Source organism: Chenopodium quinoa, unplaced genomic scaffold, assembly GCF_001683475.1.
Source record: "Chenopodium quinoa cultivar QQ74 unplaced genomic scaffold, ASM168347v1, whole genome shotgun sequence".
Classification (NCBI taxonomy): domain Eukaryota; kingdom Viridiplantae; phylum Streptophyta; class Magnoliopsida; order Caryophyllales; family Amaranthaceae; genus Chenopodium; species Chenopodium quinoa.
This window is the reverse complement of record NW_018743977.1, coordinates 961,095-980,378: the sequence shown is the minus strand read 5'-3', so window position 1 is coordinate 980,378 and position 19,284 is coordinate 961,095. Positions and strand designations below refer to the sequence as shown.

Here is a 19,284-nt window from a genome sequence, read left to right as displayed (position 1 = left end):
TAGTGGGATTAAAAGGAAGAGAGAAAAATAATATATAATATGAGTAGAGCTTCCACTTTTGGTAATGGGGCACTTAAGAAAAAAGGTCGTTTATGGGAAGTGGGACACTTAAAAAAATGGAGGGAGTAAGAGCTTTTTGAAAAGCTTTTACAGTATTTAGCCTTTATCCTTTATCAAAGGTTTGAGTGTTTGACCATGTTAAAAATTTAATTTGGGTGTTTGGTAAATAGTTAACTTATCTAAAAAACCTTCCTTATTAAACAATAAACTTTTTAGGTATTAAATACTCTAATACATTTAACAATTAACAGCTATTTACCAAACACTTTTACATAATTAGCTAGTCAAACTTGCTAATATAACCAGGTAGTCAAACCAATTACCAAACAAGGCCTCTATCTTCTTGGTAAACATATGAAGCATTTTATTTATTAAGGGGCAAAATTTTAAAATTACAGGCAATTAAAACGCTAATTGAAAGAGTGGTTTTTTTTTTTTTTTTTTCTTTCTCAAATACACTATTTCAAGTGGCAATTTTGAGTAAAACGGCTATTTCAATTAGTGGATTCACCTAGGAATAGTGAAAAAATCATACATTTATTTACAACTTTGTCAGATAAACAATTCACAATTCCTATTTATTAATGAGATAAACTCGGATTTTCTGGCCACTTCACCATTTTTTTAAATAGTAAATAAATTCAAAATTAATATAAAGTCACGAAATGTCTAATTAAAAAAGTCAAATTATAAAAAATGACATATTAAATCAAATAAAGATTTTACACTAGTTTGTACTACACAAAATTCAATATGATTGAATCAAGCAATAACTTCTTAGTTTGGTATGACTGATTAGGCTATTATCTATCCCAGTTCAATAAAAAAAAAATAGTTGAAAATTTCATGTGGACATTCATTAAAGAGCGAACAAATTTTTCATAATAATGTTCATATATTTATTGTTCACTAGGCAAGTTAATACTTCAGCCATCACAAGCCAAGATAAATTTTTAAATAGTATCTTGTCTCCTTGTGACCGAGCTAAACAATGAGCTCCTAAAGAAAAATCATGATCATGTCAGCCTGATACTGTGTACTCCATTCCCTGAAGCAAATGTAACACCACGTATGGGAAAAAGACTAAGGGATTAAGATCATGCCAATAGGGGGTTGGGGCTATAGTTACGGACATGGATGTGGATATGATCATGGTGGTTATTTGAAGAGCCCACAAACTCTCACTAGAAGTAGGACAATAAAGATGGTAACAAGCATGAAAATGAAAAAGGTGAAGATACGACAAATATATGCTACTGTTGTGCAGGAAAAGATCATTGGTCTCGTGTGTGTCATACACCAAAACATCTTATACAATTTTATAACAACCAATTAATTAAGCAAAAAGTAAAGAATGTTTAAACAAATATTGTGAACGAGGATGACGAAGGTGATTTTAATTTGATCACGGTGATACTACTCTGGAATTTGCAGAGTTCTATATAGACTACCTCGAAAAAATAATTAAGAATTAAATAAATTACGGCTTTTGAAGAACAAAGGCTATAAATTTGTATTTTTATTATGTTTCTTGTTATTTTGGTAATTTTAATTTATTTTTTTTTACTTTGTTTTGTGACACTTGTTTTAATTTAATTTTTTTTTAAATGAATATAATTGAAGTTCAATCATCAATTAATGGTGAAAATATATGCCTTAAATATAAACAAACAACTAAACTAACAAAAACTAACGACTCCACTATAGGGAGACAGAGGAATATCTACACTACTCGTGTAGATTTATTGAAATCTAAATAATTAAAACTAAAGAAAATTAAAGGAAAAAGGCTCAAAAATAGTCTAATTTCCAGAAAAATTGGACTATGTCCGGCCTAAACGGCCAAGATTTAGGAGAAACCCTAAAAGCGAGGAAGAGAGAAGAAAAGAGGAGAGACACGTATATAAAATACTTTGTATACGAATAGATTCATAATATGAATTTGAGACATTTAAATTAAGCAATTAGGGGCTGTTTGGTTTGCAGTAATAATCAAGGGGAATGGGATTCCATGGGAATTATTCCCTTTGTTGTTGTTTTTTTTTTTTCTTTTCATTTCAATCATTCCCTTTCCCATTTGATTACCCAAAAACCTTTTACTCTCATTCCCCACCCCCCTAGCCTTTCCCATTCCCTTTCCCCAACCACCACCGTACCCACATCATCAGCCACCCTCACCCACTTCTCACCGGAACTTCGCCGCCCCTCACCGGAATGTCGCCGCCATCCCCCGATCCTCGCCGCCCTTCACCGGAACCTCGCCGCCCCTCCTCTCACCCGAAAATCATTCCCTCACCCACGCATAACCCTCCCCCTCCACTTAGATCTGTCGACCGCTTCCGTCTCAACTTTCTTCCTCTCCTCTCGCCAACTCCCGACGACGTCGTTTTCCGGCTGTAGTATGTACATGGCCGGAGGAAACCCTAATTTGAACTCGAACTTTGCTTCTTCTTGTGAATCTTTCTCCTCTAGCCCTGGAGTTCGCCGGAGTCGGACAGATGGTGGTGACCGGTTACCATTTAATTCGGTAATTGTTTTGCGGGCCCCATCGGAATCAGATGCCGCTGTTACTGCTGGTGGAGGGAGTTACGAGCTTTACTATGATGATGGTGGAGGATTTGGTCTTCGGCCTTTACTTGCTAGTGTATCGGAGTTTTTGCTAGGTACAGGTTTTTTAGGGGAGGGATGAGCTGCGCAAGGGTGGGGGGGGGGGGCTGGCATAAGGCGGCGAATGGTGAGGGAGGTGCAGTGAGTGGTTTTGGGGGATGGATGGTAGCTGGAAAGGTGGAAAGTTAATGAATTAGGTGGTTGTGTGGTGGTGGTGTGGTGGCGGAACTAGTGGGATTTGTTTCTCTTTGTTATTAAAACAAACAACATAGCAAATTTCAAGGATTTCATTCTATTATCCTCCATACCCTTTCCCCATTCCATTCCAATTCCACTTTGCAAACCAAACGGCTCCTTATAGTGTTAAAAAAAAATTAAGCAATTATAAAAAATTTCTAAGAACAAAAAAAAAAGGGTGGTAGATGTAGATTAAGTTAATTAGAAAAATTGAATTGAACTCGATTACTTTGTTCCTTGACTTGGTTTGTTGAGTTTCAATTTTAATTTGGTGCAAGATATAATTTTAATAAAATACTATCATAATTTTCAATGTAATGAACAATATTAGCTAAAATAAACATAGGTTTTTTTTTTTTTTTTTGACTAAGTGTCATTAATTATTTTATTGGTAATGTTTTAAGATCAATATTTACGACATAAGATCAAATTACCTTTATATTAATGAATCATGATATTTTTTAGACCCAATAAGATATAAATTGATTAATAAATGTGACCGAAAGTGTCATACTACAACGATAAGTATTGAACTATACAAGTTGCAATATGGTAGCACCATGTGCCAATAAATCAACACTCGTGTTCCAGTTATATAACTTCTAAACATAGTAATATTAATTAAGATTCTTAACCTAAACACTTGATTTTGAGTTGGCAAGAATCATACATGATTCCATGAATCTTTGACCTATTATTAATCTATCCAACAAACCCCAGATCCTTGCGCCTCCTCTTTCTCCTCCTCCTCGGCCTCGGCCTCCTTTCGCAATGGCAACGCCACTCGGATGCTCCACCACCATCCTGACCCCACTCCTCAACTCCTCCGCCGCAGCAGACTACATCTGCCAACAACTCACCACCAACACCGCCTTAACAACCGATGCAACCACAGCAATCAACGCCGTTTACCTCCTTTTCTCAGCCTACCTTGTCTTCTCCATGCAACTCGGCTTCGCCATGCTTTGCGCTGGCTCAGTCCGCGCTAAAAACACCATGAACATCCTCCTCACCAACGTCCTCGACGCCGCTACCGGGGCTGTCTTCTTTTACCTCTTTGGTTTTGCCTTCGCTTTCGGCTCCCCATCAAACCCTTTCATAGGAAGCCGCTTTTTCGCGCTTTCGACAATACCAGATTTTCACCAATCTTATGATTACAATTACTTTCTTTTTCAGTACTGCTTCGCTATCGCTGCAGCCGGGATTACCTCCGGCTCAATAGCGGAGCGTACTCAGTTCGTATCCTACTTAGCCTACTCGAGCCTACTAACGGGGTTCGTGTACCCCGTTGTGGCGCATTGGTTTTGGTCTAATGACGGGTGGGGTAGCGCCTTCGTAACGTCGGAGAACCTTTTGTTTGGGACGGGGGTTATCGACTTTGCCGGGTCAGGGGTGGTGCACTTGGTTGGAGCCGTGGCTGGGTTTTGGGGGGCGTTCATTGAAGGTCCTAGGATTGGAAGGTTTGATCATAAAGGTAAAGGGGTGTCCCTTAAAGGGCATAATGCTTCATTGGTTGTTTTAGGGACTTTTTTGTTGTGGTTCGGGTGGTACGGGTTTAACCCGGGTTCGTTTTTGACAATTGCGAAGGCGTATGGCGAAAGCGGGGCGGTGTATGGGCAGTGGAGCGCCGTAGGGAGGACTGCTGTTACTACTACTCTTGCGGGTGCAACGGCTGCCCTCACTACTTTGTTTGGAAAAAGGTAATATTTTGACATTATTTTGAGCTATTTTAATATTTTTTGGACTTGTGTTTCGTGCATAAATAAAATTTACATGAAGAAACACAATAATAACAAGGGTATTCTATTTCATGCCAAATTATACCGCATATTCTTGAATTGTGATTAAATCATACTGCAAATACAACAATAATTAAGTAATCAACCTTTATAAGGTAGCAATGTAGCACATAATGCGTATTGCAATTATACATCCTAATTTAGTAATTTGAGGCATGAAATTAATACATTAGGCTGTAAAACTTCAATTATATGGCTGGACAACTTAAGTTTAAATCTTACAACTATATATATATATATATATATATATATATATATATATATATATATATATATATATATATTGAATATCTAAATTGTTTATAATGTATGAACTATATATGAAAAAATAGTTACATGGTTTTTATAAGCTTAACATACTATTTCCACTACATAAAGTTCTTTTACTATTTGCACAAGAACTAAAAGTTATTAAGTGGACAATAGTTTGTCAAAAATGAAATAAATTAGATATGTTAAGAGCATTATAAAACGGACAAAAACAAATATGTTTGTTTATTTTAATGATGCATAGAAAAAGGCAAAAGCCCCCAAGTATGAAAAAAAAAAAAAAGAATATGTTATTAACATACACCCGATCTTGAAATGGAAAATTAAAGTATTTGATAAATTTGTACTTCGTAACAAATACCAGTAATTATGTATTTATTGGGACCATATCCTAATTAAGTTTTATTCGCTTGAACTATATACAATATCCAAGTTTAATCATTAATTACAATAGTATACTAGTATTAATTGACCTATTGTTTATCTTCTACCATTTACACACATTACACAGGATTCTAGTTGGACATTGGAACGTAACCGACGTATGCAACGGCCTACTCGGAGGATTTGCCGCCATAACAGGTGGATGCGCAGTGGTAGACCCATGGGCAGCCTGCATATGTGGGGTGGTTGCAGCCATGGTCCTAATAACATGCAACATCCTAGCAGAAAAATTCAACTACGACGATCCCTTAGAAGCCCTACAACTCCACGGAGGGTGTGGTACATGGGGCATAATCTTCACATCCTTGTTTGCCAAGAAAGAGTACCTCCAAGAAGTGTATCCGGCACGCCCTGCCACCTCCTACGGCCTCTTAATGGGCGGTGGGGGGCGGCTCTTGGCGGCCCATGTAGTACAAATCTTGACCATATGTGCATGGGTTAGTGTAACAATGGGAAGTTTGTTTTATGTGTTGCATAAGTTGAGATTGTTGAGGATTACATCGGAAGAGGAGATGAATGGAATGGATCTTACAAGTCATGGTGGATTTGCTTATGATGAAGATTTTGATGAGAAGACGAAAAAATGGTCGTCTTATATGGGTGGAGATGACCCTCCTGGTGTACAATTCCAAGCTTGATAAATTATGATCATAGAAGAAAAACTTTGATTTGAATTATTATGTTAATTTTGTTCTATAGTTTTTATTTTCTTTAGTGATGAAAATTTATTTAGTTAGGGGTTGAATTGAAGCATTTATATTGGATTTGTTAGTATTTGGTGATGGACCTACACTTATTGTGAAATTTACATGGTACACCAAGGTGTACCATGCTTATGGTACACGAGGATGGAAATTGCCATTAAAAAAAAGAAAAAAAAAAAAAAAGAAAAGTCAGTTTCCTAAAATTACACTCTTTGTTATTTTTTTTCCATAATTTTAGCTTCCTATATCCATAATTGTTCATAAAGAGAAAAATAAAATTTTAAGGGAAAGAAATAAATTTTTTAAAGAGAAAAAGATGGCTCATGGTGAATTTTGTCACGATGTATGATTGTCGATTTGCACTTGATGATCACCAGAATGATGTTTTTGACAAATGATAATTTATTTTAGATTTTGTCACCAAATGTGAAGGTAGTTTTAAATTATTTTTTTCAATTATATTTCATAAATTTGTTATTGATGATGTTTATAGATTATTATATTTGTTCATGGATGTTAACGGATTCATCATTGAAAGAAAATGTAAGTTTTTTTTTAATTATTTTAGTTTTTTTTTTTTTTTTTTTTAAATTTGTGTTATTTTCGGAGGTTGAAGATGAAGTTCTTTCAGATTGGGATAAATGTTCTTTTATCAGTTTTTTTAATCCATATTCATTTTTTCAATTGGAATGAATACGTTCATTGAGGGTTTTTTTTTTTTTTTTTTTTTTTTTTTGTGTGTTAAGTTTAGTTAATATGTTCTTTGGGTCTAAACTATATGTTCTTTATAGTCACAAACTATGTTCTTTGGATGTGAACTATGTTCTTTATGTTACAAACTATGTTCATCTAATTGCGTATTTTCTTCAAAAAATTATCATCTAATTGTGTGTGTATATATTTTTTGAAATCAGGATCATAAAGGTTGATAAAGACGATATACTTTTGGCACCTCTTCTATTGATGATTGATTTTCAAATAAATCTAAAGAACATTCGCTATATTAATAAAGAACATGATAATATTATTTATTGAACATTATCTATATTACCCAACATGTTCAAACAAAATTTAGAGAACATTTCACAATAAGTAATGGACATTGTGTGACAATAAAGGTACATTAAAATTACAATTAAAGAACATGGACATTTAAAAATCATATAATAAACATTATAATAAACACACATGGCCAAGATGAATATTATAACAAAATATAAAAATAAAAATAAAAAATAAAAAATTGGTGAAAAAAATATATAATTGGTTTTTTAGAGAATTTTTTTTAAAAAAGAAAGAGAACAAAATAAAAAATATTGAATTTGAAATTTTGAAAATGAATTTCAAATTTTAAATTTTGAAATTTGAAAATGAAATCTTGATAAAATAATTTTAGAGAGAGAAATTATAAAAAAACTAAATATTTTGAAATGATTTGACATTAAATACATGGTAAAAATCTATTGGTAATTATCTTTTACCTTCTTTAAAAATTATTTCACCAAAACTATCACGTTCTTTATATTTCAATGCTTTGTTCTTTTAAAGTCATGATGTTCATTACAAATATAAGTTATGTTTTTTCTACTTGTTTTTTATAAAACTAATCTTGATCCGGGTGCACCATGCACATGGTATGCCCGGGTGTACCAACCAACGGTTACAATTGTTGGACTTAGAAACATTGAAGCTCTTAACATTTGTCTCCCTTGCACATCAAGCCCGAAATTTGCATGAGAATGGAAATCTTTTAGCCTCATGATGAGATCAAAATACAAGGATTCAATACTCAATGTGCAAATTAAAGGGATGGTTTGTAGACAATCTCCAAGAGCATGATCAAAACAGCTGCTAAAGTAACGGAAGGCATTGGAAAAAGAGTTGGAAATGGAGAGTCACTCATGTAACTAAAGATCTTTAGATATGGAGCCTCATACATTTTCACTACTACTTGCGGGAATTTCATCTTCCTTTAGGATATTTGAGTGCCTCAAACGCTATGAGGAGCCACCACCCCCAAATTCAAGCCCATCTCTTGATTCAGACCCTTCATTTTTAGATTTATACCCTTAGATTCACTTAAATGACTCGTTCTCATTTCCCAAACCACCCTTAGTCATATTAACTAGCTAGATATTTTAACTTGCCCTCTTATTTAGCCCTCTTTGATGCTCAGTTAAAAAATCACTTACTCCCTAGCAGACAAACTTCTCCTTATCAATAACATTCTAATTGCAATGGCTGCGCACATTAGCTTTGTTGCTAAGAAAAGATTCAAACAAGATTACTTACAAACCTTTAAATACGAAATATAAATTAGTATAACACCATTGCAATAAGACATGAAAATATCTGTTTACATCTGAGATTTACAAGTATCTCAAGTGAAGTTACAAGTCTAAGAATTTGAGATACGAACATGTTGTTGTAATAGCATTTGCAGTATGATAACCTACTAATACAGTAGTACATAGATTGAGTTTGATCGATCTCTCCTCAACAGACAAAATCTAAACTTGTGTAATGCATCAGTACTATAATTGATATAAATTAATTAATAAGATATGAAAAATTTATAACATGGAGTTATTTATAAATTAACAAATTATGTAAAAATACGTATATATAAATATTGTACATAGTTAACGCATATAATTATTTGTATTGAACTATTGATATATTACTCAACCTATGCACATTATCATTTTTATAATTTATAATTCAATATGAAAAAAAAAAACATTATTTATTCATATTATACATACTTTTAATAAGAATTTTTTATTAAAAATATGTGGGATCAAATTGATATCGTTACTTTGAATTTAGATACACGCATCTGGTATTAAGTTACAAAAATATTAGTGTTTTAAAAATAATAATTAGGTTTATTCAATATGAATGAGGGAATATGTTAGGGTTTTTTCTTATTGGAGGTATAAAATGTAAATTTGAGAAAATATTTTTTTGGAATTCTAAAGATATCTTACCTACCATTTTATTTTATTTTATTTTTTGACAAAAGTCTTACCTACCATTTTATTTTATTTTTTGACAAGAGTTTTACCTACCATTTTAACTTATAATTGAAAACAAGAATTTGTGACTTTGCCAAAAAAAAAATTAGTGTAGATTTATAAATTTTTTTTATTATTTTTTTTTGTTTGAAAGAAGTAGATTTCGTATAATTTTGATCATTAATCAATGAAAATTAGTGTTCTTAGGCACTTCTTTAAAATAAAAATAAAAATTGTGACTTTCATGGCCCTTAAATCAATGTCCAAGTCTTCTTCTCACTTTCTTTTTTCTTCCCTTCATTGTTAAATCTTCTTTCTTCTTAAGCCTTGTTTAATTCATTTTATTTGTACTTATTTCTAAAAAAAATAAGTTCAGATTAGAATATCGTTTTATGTGCGGTTTTTTATCGCTAAATATCTTTAATTATGTAATGAAAAAAATTATAAAAATTACATATTAATAAAATACACATTAACATGAATCTAACAAGACCATAAGGTGAACTAAAAAAGCCCTTAATTCATAAGATTGTAGGGAAGTATGGTTAATTAGGCATGAAAATAAAAAAAATTGCACAATCAAAGGGTTTTAAAAATAAAAGAAGCCGAAAGCAATGAAAAATAAAGAGTTTGTAGTGTATGCGTATGTTCCGATGAAAAAATAGGTTATTGTCTTGACGTTTGTTTAGTTATACCCATATGTCACTGCCTGTTAAGTTATATACTCATATGTCGTCGTTGATAAAAAAAATATACTTACATCGTTATATGGCAAAAAATTGTTAAGTTTTATACCCATATGTACATATGGTAAATTGCCTGCCTCGACGCCTCGTGCCCCAATTTTTTTTTTTTAACTGTATCCGGAAGGCCCAACCTTTTATTTACAAATCCGATTCTCCTATAATACGAAGTAAGAATTACTCCTCTCCAAGCAAACCCTAGTGTTTAAAGTTAAATTATAAACGACGTTGTTGGTAATATTCATTACTCTCTCCCAATTAACAGCGTACGACATAGTTCTATCAATCAGACGACGAAAGTTAGCGATGGAACAGCCTAAAAACCAAGATATCAATGTAAGTGTTTAATTTTGATACTTGATTGTGTTTAATTTTATGATCTAATTGATGCTGATTTGGTTATTTTTCTATATTTATTAAAATCTTATGACATTTTTTTGTTATGATTTCAAATTATTTGGTTATGATGTTTGTAATTGAGAGTGCTGTGATTTTGGAATTTGTTGATGTAATTTCTGGAATAATTTCAAAACCTTTTGGCCTATGTTTCTAATTGTAAGTGCTGTGATTTTGGAATTAAACAATCGAGATTAAACTTTGTTGATGTAATTGTGGAATAAATTCAATACTCCCTCTGTCCCATAAAATAGTTCCTGATTGTGTTTTGTCAAAGTATTTAAGAAATAGGAAGAGAAAATAGATGAAGTACATTAATAAAAGTGAAAAATACAATTATAAACAAAAATTAGGGAGAGAAAGTGGAAAATAGTACAAGGCATGTGCAAAATTCAAGGGTAATGTAGGAAGCACAATGAATAAAGTAAAAAAAAATGAGTGTATAAAGGTCTTTATATACTAACCAAAAATGAAAATAGGAACAACATTTTATATTTCCAAAATAGAAAAACATGAACTATATTATTATGGGATGAAGGGAGTATATAATTTGCAATTGATTTCGTACTTAATCGAAATTTCGTAATTTTGATGATGCGAAGGTGTACGATGATCCTATAAAAGCTGCTGAGATATTTGGAGTTGCGAAGACGAGGGAGATGTTCGAAGATGCAATAGCTAAAAAGGGGATGTTTGATGATAGTGTTAAGGAGCTGTGCTTAAAATATGTGGAGCTCGAAACGAGCTTAAAAGAGTTGGATCGTGCTCGGGCAATATACGTGTACGGATCCATATTTGCGAATCCGGAAACAGGACAGATGCATGGCCTATAAACCAGCTTGCGTAATCTTGCAAATACAACAACCCTTTTGTATTTAAGTACACCATTTTTGGAGTAGAGGTAGAGAGAAAAAAATAAATGGGGCCCATATAGGAGAGAGATAGAGAGAAATTATTAGCTAAAATGAAAAGTGATGCAACTAATTTAAAATTTCCTTTTAGGAAAGTGATGTAATTAAAAAAAAGAATTAATAGTAAACGCAATTGCAATATCTTGGGGTACCACATGCTTTATGTGTGGCACAACTAGTGTGAGACAAAAGTGTGAATATGCACATCAAGCCCGAAACTTGCATGACAATGGAAATCTTTTAGCCTCAAGATGAGATCAAAATATTAGACAATAACAAAGCATCAACATACCTGGTTACATCCTAGATAGATAAGCATCTCGAGTGAAGGTCATCTGTCAGCAATTATACCCAAATCTCGGTTAATCAAACTGTCGCAAAACGACAAGTCCAAGAATCTTAGATTCCCACAGTTCGTTGCAATTCGTTTGCAGTATGATAACCTACTGTTAAAGTAGTATTGAGATTAAGTTTAATCAACCTCTCGCCAGCACAGTGAACGTAGGCCGCGATGGCCTCATCGCTGTTATAACAAACAAAGACTACGTATTAGACAAGTTTTCACAAGTTTTTTTCTCAGAAAAAACAGGAAAATCTAAGGATTATCTACCAGGTAGCAGACTGAAAGCTGAAATCAAAGTTCACAATGCAGAAACTTGAAACTCGATTAAATTGCGACACTTTATTGAAACTAGCTTAATACCCTCATCAGTAATTTCCCTGTAAGTTAGCACATAAAATTAACATTAATATAGTAACTTACTACAAAAAGGAAAGAAGAAAAAAAAAAAAACTCACCAACAATCATTCAACTTAAGAATCTGCAGGTTGGTGTTACTGGAAGTCAAAAACAATGCTAAAGTTTGGTCGCATAACTTGGGAATATCACTCAGGGATACTGTCAAACTAGAGAAATTCCTTAATGCAACTAGACTATCAATACTTTCAAAAGTGCAAGAGTCCAAATATATTTTAGACAATGCTAAGCCAAATTGATCGGTTAATTCCCCAATTAAATCCTTAGTAATCCAACATTTACCCAAATTCAGAGATATAAGACCTTTCATCCTTGAGTGAAAATTCTTCCAACCCATGTAGGACAGAGTAAGACTTTCAAAGGTCTTTTTACAAAGAATCTCTCCAACATTGTCATTGAACATTAGACAACTATCCAACTTCAGTACCTAAACCAAAACAAAAACAATACTATTAATTTAAAATTAAAAAAATAAATAAAAAAAAATAATCAAACAAACAAGAAAATAAAGAAATTACCCTTTAAATTTTCTGTATCAATCAACTAAAACGCAGCCAAAAAGTCTTGTTCTTGGATATTACGGAAGTCTCTAATCCAAATTTCTTGAGGAAATTTTACGAAAAAAAGCTTAAACTTATAGAATCCAACTGTCTGAAATGACATAACTCGTTCGCAAACATTCGGCGAATCAAATCCGGAACGCCTTCCAAAGAAACCACAGAATCTATATACTCTACCAGATTCTTTAAATAGTGGTGAATCTAGCATATTTTTTAAGTGGGTTCAAAATATTAAAATTAAATTTGAATCAAATAAAATAATTTATTGATATAAATCATTTAACAAAACATTTAAATGCATTTTCCTAATTACTTACAAAACAAATATAATTTATTGAGAAATAACGATGTTTTTTGCTATGAAAATAATTATGAGTACAATTTTGTTTTGTAAATCATTACTTAAATTTATATATGTTATTTATGTTTATAGATTAATACGGTAACTCTAATATATTTATATAATATATAAACTTAAGCTTGTGTAATCCACTGGTATTATTGTTGAAATAAAATTAGTTATTAAGATATGAAAAATAAATTAAAACAAATAATATTAAAATTTAGGCCAAATTAGAAAATAACACCCAAAAAAACCTCGGATTTTAATAATAACACCAAAAAAAAAAAAGGTTTTATTATAACACCACCAAAAATCCCAAAATTTTGGTTTCACCATCCACTAACGGATTTTTTGGAACCGTTAGTGGGGCCCACAACAGACACTTGTCAAGTGTCTATTGGTTTAAGTGAATAAATTAAAAAAAAAAAAAAAAAAAAACCTAACCCCTAACCCAACCAGCCCCACTACCGGCACCACCTGCCCTAGCCGCCGGAACCTCCTGCCCCCACAAAAACCGGCGAACCAGCCCAATTACCACCCTATAATCGCCGACTCCACCACTTCCTCCCTTCCCCCTACCCGAAAACCACCCTAAGCCCATCAAACCACCGCAAAACCCAACCTGACCACCGCGCACCCGACCCCCCTTTTCCTCCACCCTTGAACGGCCCAATCGGCCATTGAAATCGACCATTCTGGGTTTCCATGCTCGATTTTGGTCGTTTGAGGGTGAAGGGTTCCCATGGTCTGGTCGTTTCCATGGTCGATTTCGGGTGGTTTTCGATTGTTAGTTTTCGTGGTTTTCGGCCGTTGTCGGTTTTCGTTGGTGGATGGGTGGCGTATTTCAAGGTTGGGGCTGGGATCGTTAGTGGTGGCGTGTTTCAAGGCTAGGGCTGGATTTCGTTGGTGGCTCGGCGTGTTTCTGGCGGTGCCGAAGGTCGGGATGGGATGGGGAGAGGGGTTGTCGACGGCGGGTGTTAAGAGTTGCCAGCGGCGGCGGCGGCTGGGGCAAGTGGTGCCGGTGGGGTGGCTTGCTGGGTTAGGCGGTTAGGTTTTTTTTTTCTATTTTTCTTTTTTTAAAACCAATAAACAACTGACACGTGTACATGGCGGGCCCCACTAACGGTTTCCATCCAAAAATCCGTTAATGGGTGGTGAAACCAAAATTTTGGGATTTTTGGTTGTGTTATAATAAAACTTTTTTTTCTTTTGTGGTGTTATTATCAAAATCAGGGTTTTTTTTTGGTGTTATTTTCTAATTTGGCCTAAACTTTATGCATTAACAAATTACGTGTAATTATTTATTAAATAAAAAATTATGTGTAACTACGTAAATATTATATTGCACATAATTAGCTCATATAATTATGTGTATTGATACATTACTTAAAATTAGCATACTATTATTCTTATATTAAATATTTCAATGCTAAATAAATCATTATTTCTCCATTTTAGAAATATTTTTATAAAAATAATTTTTAGTTAAAGACAAGTGGGGTCAATTGACCCCTTTGCTTTGAACTTAGATCCGCCCCTGTATTTAAATACGGATTAATGAGGAAAGGAGGTGATTTTTGAATACCCAGACCATCACTATTTCAGCAAGCGTTGAAGACCCTGAACTCACATTTATTTCACCTTTCGGAACCCAATTCAATGGCTCCTTCTTGTTAGTCGCTCCCATTAAAATTTGAAACTTTTCAACATAAGTCTTGAAATATTCTTCCAACGCCATCATTAACTTTCAGCACAATTTTCAAAATTTTGAAAAGAACGTTGTAATTTTGTAAAGAAGAAGATGGTTTTATTTTTTCTGAAAGGAAGAAAATGGGTTTATATCAAATGAGCTAGTAAGCGACTAAGTACCCAACGGGCAATGATTAACCTTTTATTTGACGATGAATATTTTTGTAAGGACACGTTGACAATGAACTTTAATTATAATAAAAAATAATAATTTCATAAATTCTTTTATAAGGACCTTTTCAAGATAAATTACTTAAATAACCTTAATGATTTGGTTTAAAAAAAAAAAAAAAAACCTCCAAAATTAACTTTAACATAATTCAGAAAATGTTTGACATTATTAAGTAAATGCTCCAAAAGTATACATAGACATTGTGTAACAGATTTCATCCAAGAATTTGTTAAGTGGTGGTAGAAGTAAATTTTTAACATTTTTTTGTGGTGTTAAAATAAACTTTTTATTTTTATTTTTTACAGTGTTAAAAACTATTTTCATGTATTTTTTGTGGCGTTAAAAGTCAAAATTTCTTAAATATTATGCCTTAAAATTTATTAATATCACAACTTGTCGACATAAAGTAAAGTATACATCAACTCTTGATAAGTTTGCAAATAGTGTATTCCTCCCCAAAAAAAAAAAAAAAAAAAAAAAAAGTTTGCAAATATTGTCATGATACTTTCCCAAAACATCCATTTTCAATCTATGAAAGAATTAATAAACTTCTTGCTTATCTAAGGTTTCCAAAATTAATGAGTTTAATGCTCCCATATCAAATAACAAAATTAAATCACAAAATAATCAATAAGCAAGAAATAATGCTTTTTTTTTTTATTTGAACAAAGCAAGAAATAATGCTTAAAATAAGCTAATCACACAATCACATTGCAGTTAACCATTTCATAAAGTAGTAGCTACAATCACATCATAAAAAATAAATAAATAAATAGAATCATGCTTTACTTTCAAAATAAATATTAAAAAAAAAAAAAAAAAAAAAAAGCTCAAAATTTCACTTCATATGAAATTTTCCGTGTCATATGGGTGCCCTCCTAATCTCCTATTTTAGGTTAGGGGTGAGAATTGAACCCCGTCACTCGAGGGAAGATGAAGAGATTGACCATTCCTCATTCCCTCCACTCCTTGATCTTCATTGATAATAATATCATACTTTCCTTAACTTCGCCTTACTTTTCATAAAGGGAAAGAGTTACCAACTTGTTTTAAAAAATGAGATAGTTCCAGTATGCTTCTTCTTATTTAACTTTAATTATCATAAAAATTAATTATCTTTCCAAAATCTTATTTCAATCATTCAACTCGGATTTTTGGACCCTAATAATGGCCGATAATAGTCTAAATTACATATATATACAAGGTTATATGTAATAATAATAATATAATAAGAGGACATAGGAGATTCCATCCCTCAACCCCCCCCCCCCTCTCTCAGTGGTGGGGGTTCGAATCCTCTATAAAAAGTTATTCGATTAGGGGCTGGATTGAAGCATATTATATTGGATTTGTTAATATTTGTGATTTTAGTTGGGTTTTTTTTTTATTATATTTTTTTATTTAGATAGGGTGTTAAATTGTTAATGACACGTGTATAGGATGAATTTCATTATTTATAGCACAACATACAACCTCGATTCATTAAAATTACAACCGTTTATATGGATTACAATTAGACAATTAGTCGATGTATGACCTCCGATCCAGCTAATGTGTTTGTCTTAACACTCATAACACTTGAATTTATATCGCTAATCACGGATAAATCATTCATCAAATTATGCAAATTTCACAGTATATATTGTTATATATATATATATAAATATATATAGTTATTCTTTACAACAAAAGCTGCACTGTTTCTCTAATCTCTTAAAACAAAGGTCTGCTTTAGTTTGTTTGAATGCTAAAGTATACTTGATAAATAATGACAATTAGCTTAGCTTCTTTCTGAACTTGGGGCTTGAATAGGGAGCTTCTCCTTCTTTTTACTTGCTGGGTAGAGTACATAATGTTGAATGATGAATAGAATGTCGAAGAAGATCGAAACCTGTGCAGTCACAAAACAGTTAGGTACAAAGAGTTGAAGATAAAACGCACACAAATTCTTACTAACTTAGCTGCTTATATGTTGAAAATTGTTGATAATAATGATTGTATGCTGAATTCGAGTTTAATGAATCAGAATAATTATGTGGGTTGTAAATCAAGGTGTAGTGAAATTGAGAATAAAATAAAAGAACAGATCATACCAAAGATAGTAGAGTTTTTCCTATATTTCCATAGAAATTGACCCATGATTCTGCAAGAAAAGATCATACTAAACGTTAATACGAATCCACAGAGATTTAACAATCAGGACTAATGACAGTACATGGCGCGAAACCAAAACACTCCATGACTTACTCTGATCAATAGATTGCATAGCCATTTGACCATAATTTGTCACACCTCCCAGCAAATCAAGTAAAATATTTCCAATGCTGAAACCATCAGTGCTTTTTAGTCGAAAGTTCATGACAGCCTGCATATAATTGATTGATATTAACATCAATCTTCACTAAACTGAAATTTGATTAGAATTATATTAATATTGTACAAGACAGAGTCTAACAATATCACAAGTCATTAGTAAGTTGATAAACCATAAAACCAAGAAAGGATTAAGGCGACATCATGATTAATTGCGAAAGAAGTACATAAATACTGACCTGTGGCACGTATTTGATGACTGTCATAGTAACCTGAATAGTGCTGCAAAATAATAGAATGTGTACATGTTATAACACCATTAAAGGAAAATAAACAAATGTACAAGTTGAAAAAATCAAGTTATAAACAAATGAAAACATAGTAGCTTGTCATCTTACTTGAAAACATTGATCAACCAGAGCCATGAATGTCTGTGAATGCCTACAAATACACAAACCGCGGCAGACAACCATATAATGCAGACAATCCCAATTGCAATTTTTGAAAATCTCTGATTCTTCCTCTGCATGTAAACCAAATGTTATACCACCAGTAATTTGATTTAAGGGTAGATAAAAAATCACAGTTAATTTTTCGGTCATTTACCTCATAGATGAAAATCTGAAAGAGGGTAAATGCAGTCAAGAGGACTGCATGTGAAGAGAATGCAACATCATTTGCAGCAACTGGTATCATCTGTATACAATATTAACATAGGTTCACATTATTACATAATATGGGTGTATACAATAAGACCGCGACAAAAGTCAACTCTTATCGATTCCACTTTAGGTCCCCTCATGAGTGTCATGACCCAACCCGTCAAGGTTATCTATACATGATATAAATCGTGACAACTTACAAAATGCCAATTGTACGCCCGTCTTACACAAGAATGCAACTACCTAGTACCTATAAAAATGGCATATCTAAAATTGCAAGTCTATGACTAAATTTACTCTCCACTTGTAAGAAGAATTCTAAAACAGGGCTTAAATTAATGCTAGAGGAGGGCTAAAGTGAGTGGCCTAAGATGACTTGAAAAACAGTGAAAATTAAAGATAGTGACGATAAAAAAAAAAGAAAAAAAAAAGAGTTTAATGTTTTCTCGGACTAGCATGAATCTTTTGTAGAACTATGGTTATCATAGAATATTGATATTAGAATTTATATTTACGGTATATGTAATTATAATAGGATATATTTTAAAAGGTTAGATAAATTTATTTACAATGAGTTGTATTAATAGGACATACTAATGGAGAAATAAATTGATAGATCTAGCAGTCTTTATGTTTATTGTGCAGCTAGAGTTACGAGTGTTGGTTCAAGAACATGCAATAACCCCGCGAACAAGAAAAAACGCGAGAAGGGAAGAAAAAGAGGGAACATGAATATATACAAACCTGGTTAGACCCGTACTTGTGACGATATTGAGCCTGAACAGCCGCGCTAAAGAAGAGCACCGCATTGTATATCAAATACGATGAGTGTTTCGTCAAGTTTAATATCACAAAGTCGAAATTTAGTCCCACCACACTGCCAAATTAACATTCATACAAAAACATCAAAAGGAACTTTTAGAGACCGATAGAGTATTCTTAAAGCTCAAATATAACATACAAATAAAGATCTTGAAAATAAAAAACAAACCTTTTTCGTCGAAAATTCAAGATAACTTGAGGATAAAAACTAATAGACCAAGCAACAAATGCAACCCATCCTAGAACTTCATACAAAACTTTAAGTTGCAAAGAGTGCCACCCTCCCATCTTTTTATTTTTTCAAAAAAGTAAGGTTCTTTGGTTATTATGTTGAATAGAATAGAATTTATATATGTGTATAATTATTGAGGTACAATAAATGCGAGGTCACCAAAAAACAAGAAATAGGGGGTGTTGGAAAAAGGTTTCAATGAGGGCAATGTTTATTTATATAAAGATAGATGCTGTTTGTTACAATTATGATCCGTGATTATAACAGAAATATGTAATGCACTCAGACGGTAATATGGTCATATGCAACCGTCATATGTTAAGATATTTATTTACCTATTTTTTTTCTTTAATGTTGTCAAGAACTATTGGACAAGATTGGTCTGAATTAACCTAATTCGACTTCAATTCGAATTAGGAGAAACTCTAGAAGTAATAACTAATCACATAAAGGACACTTTCATAATTGGTTGATATCACAAAGTTA

General features: G+C 32.6%; 2 protein-coding genes across 2 annotated transcripts; one reads left to right on the top strand and one right to left on the bottom strand.

Annotated features, from left to right (window-relative positions):
• The first annotated feature begins 3,533 nt into the window (after window positions 1-3,533).
• On the top strand, window positions 3,534-6,302 carry LOC110689920 (ammonium transporter 1 member 1-like). Its single transcript, XM_021866746.1, has 2 exons — window positions 3,534-4,604; window positions 5,485-6,302. Exons 1-2 carry the CDS (start codon window positions 3,676-3,678, stop codon window positions 6,053-6,055), a joined length of 1,500 nt encoding a protein of 499 aa, XP_021722438.1. The 5' UTR covers window positions 3,534-3,675; the 3' UTR covers window positions 6,056-6,302.
• Window positions 6,303-16,358: 10,056 nt separating this feature from the next.
• On the bottom strand, window positions 16,359-19,104 carry LOC110689685 (cystinosin homolog). The gene is made up of 8 exons (XM_021866464.1): window positions 18,736-19,104; window positions 18,489-18,621; window positions 17,689-17,778; window positions 17,481-17,605; window positions 17,322-17,364; window positions 17,017-17,134; window positions 16,863-16,912; window positions 16,359-16,660 (listed from the first exon to the last, which is right to left on the bottom strand). The coding sequence occupies exons 1-8, from the start codon at window positions 18,852-18,854 to the stop codon at window positions 16,550-16,552; spliced, it is 789 nt and encodes a 262-aa protein (XP_021722156.1). The 5' UTR covers window positions 18,855-19,104; the 3' UTR covers window positions 16,359-16,549.
• Between the last annotated feature and the right edge of the window lie 180 nt (window positions 19,105-19,284).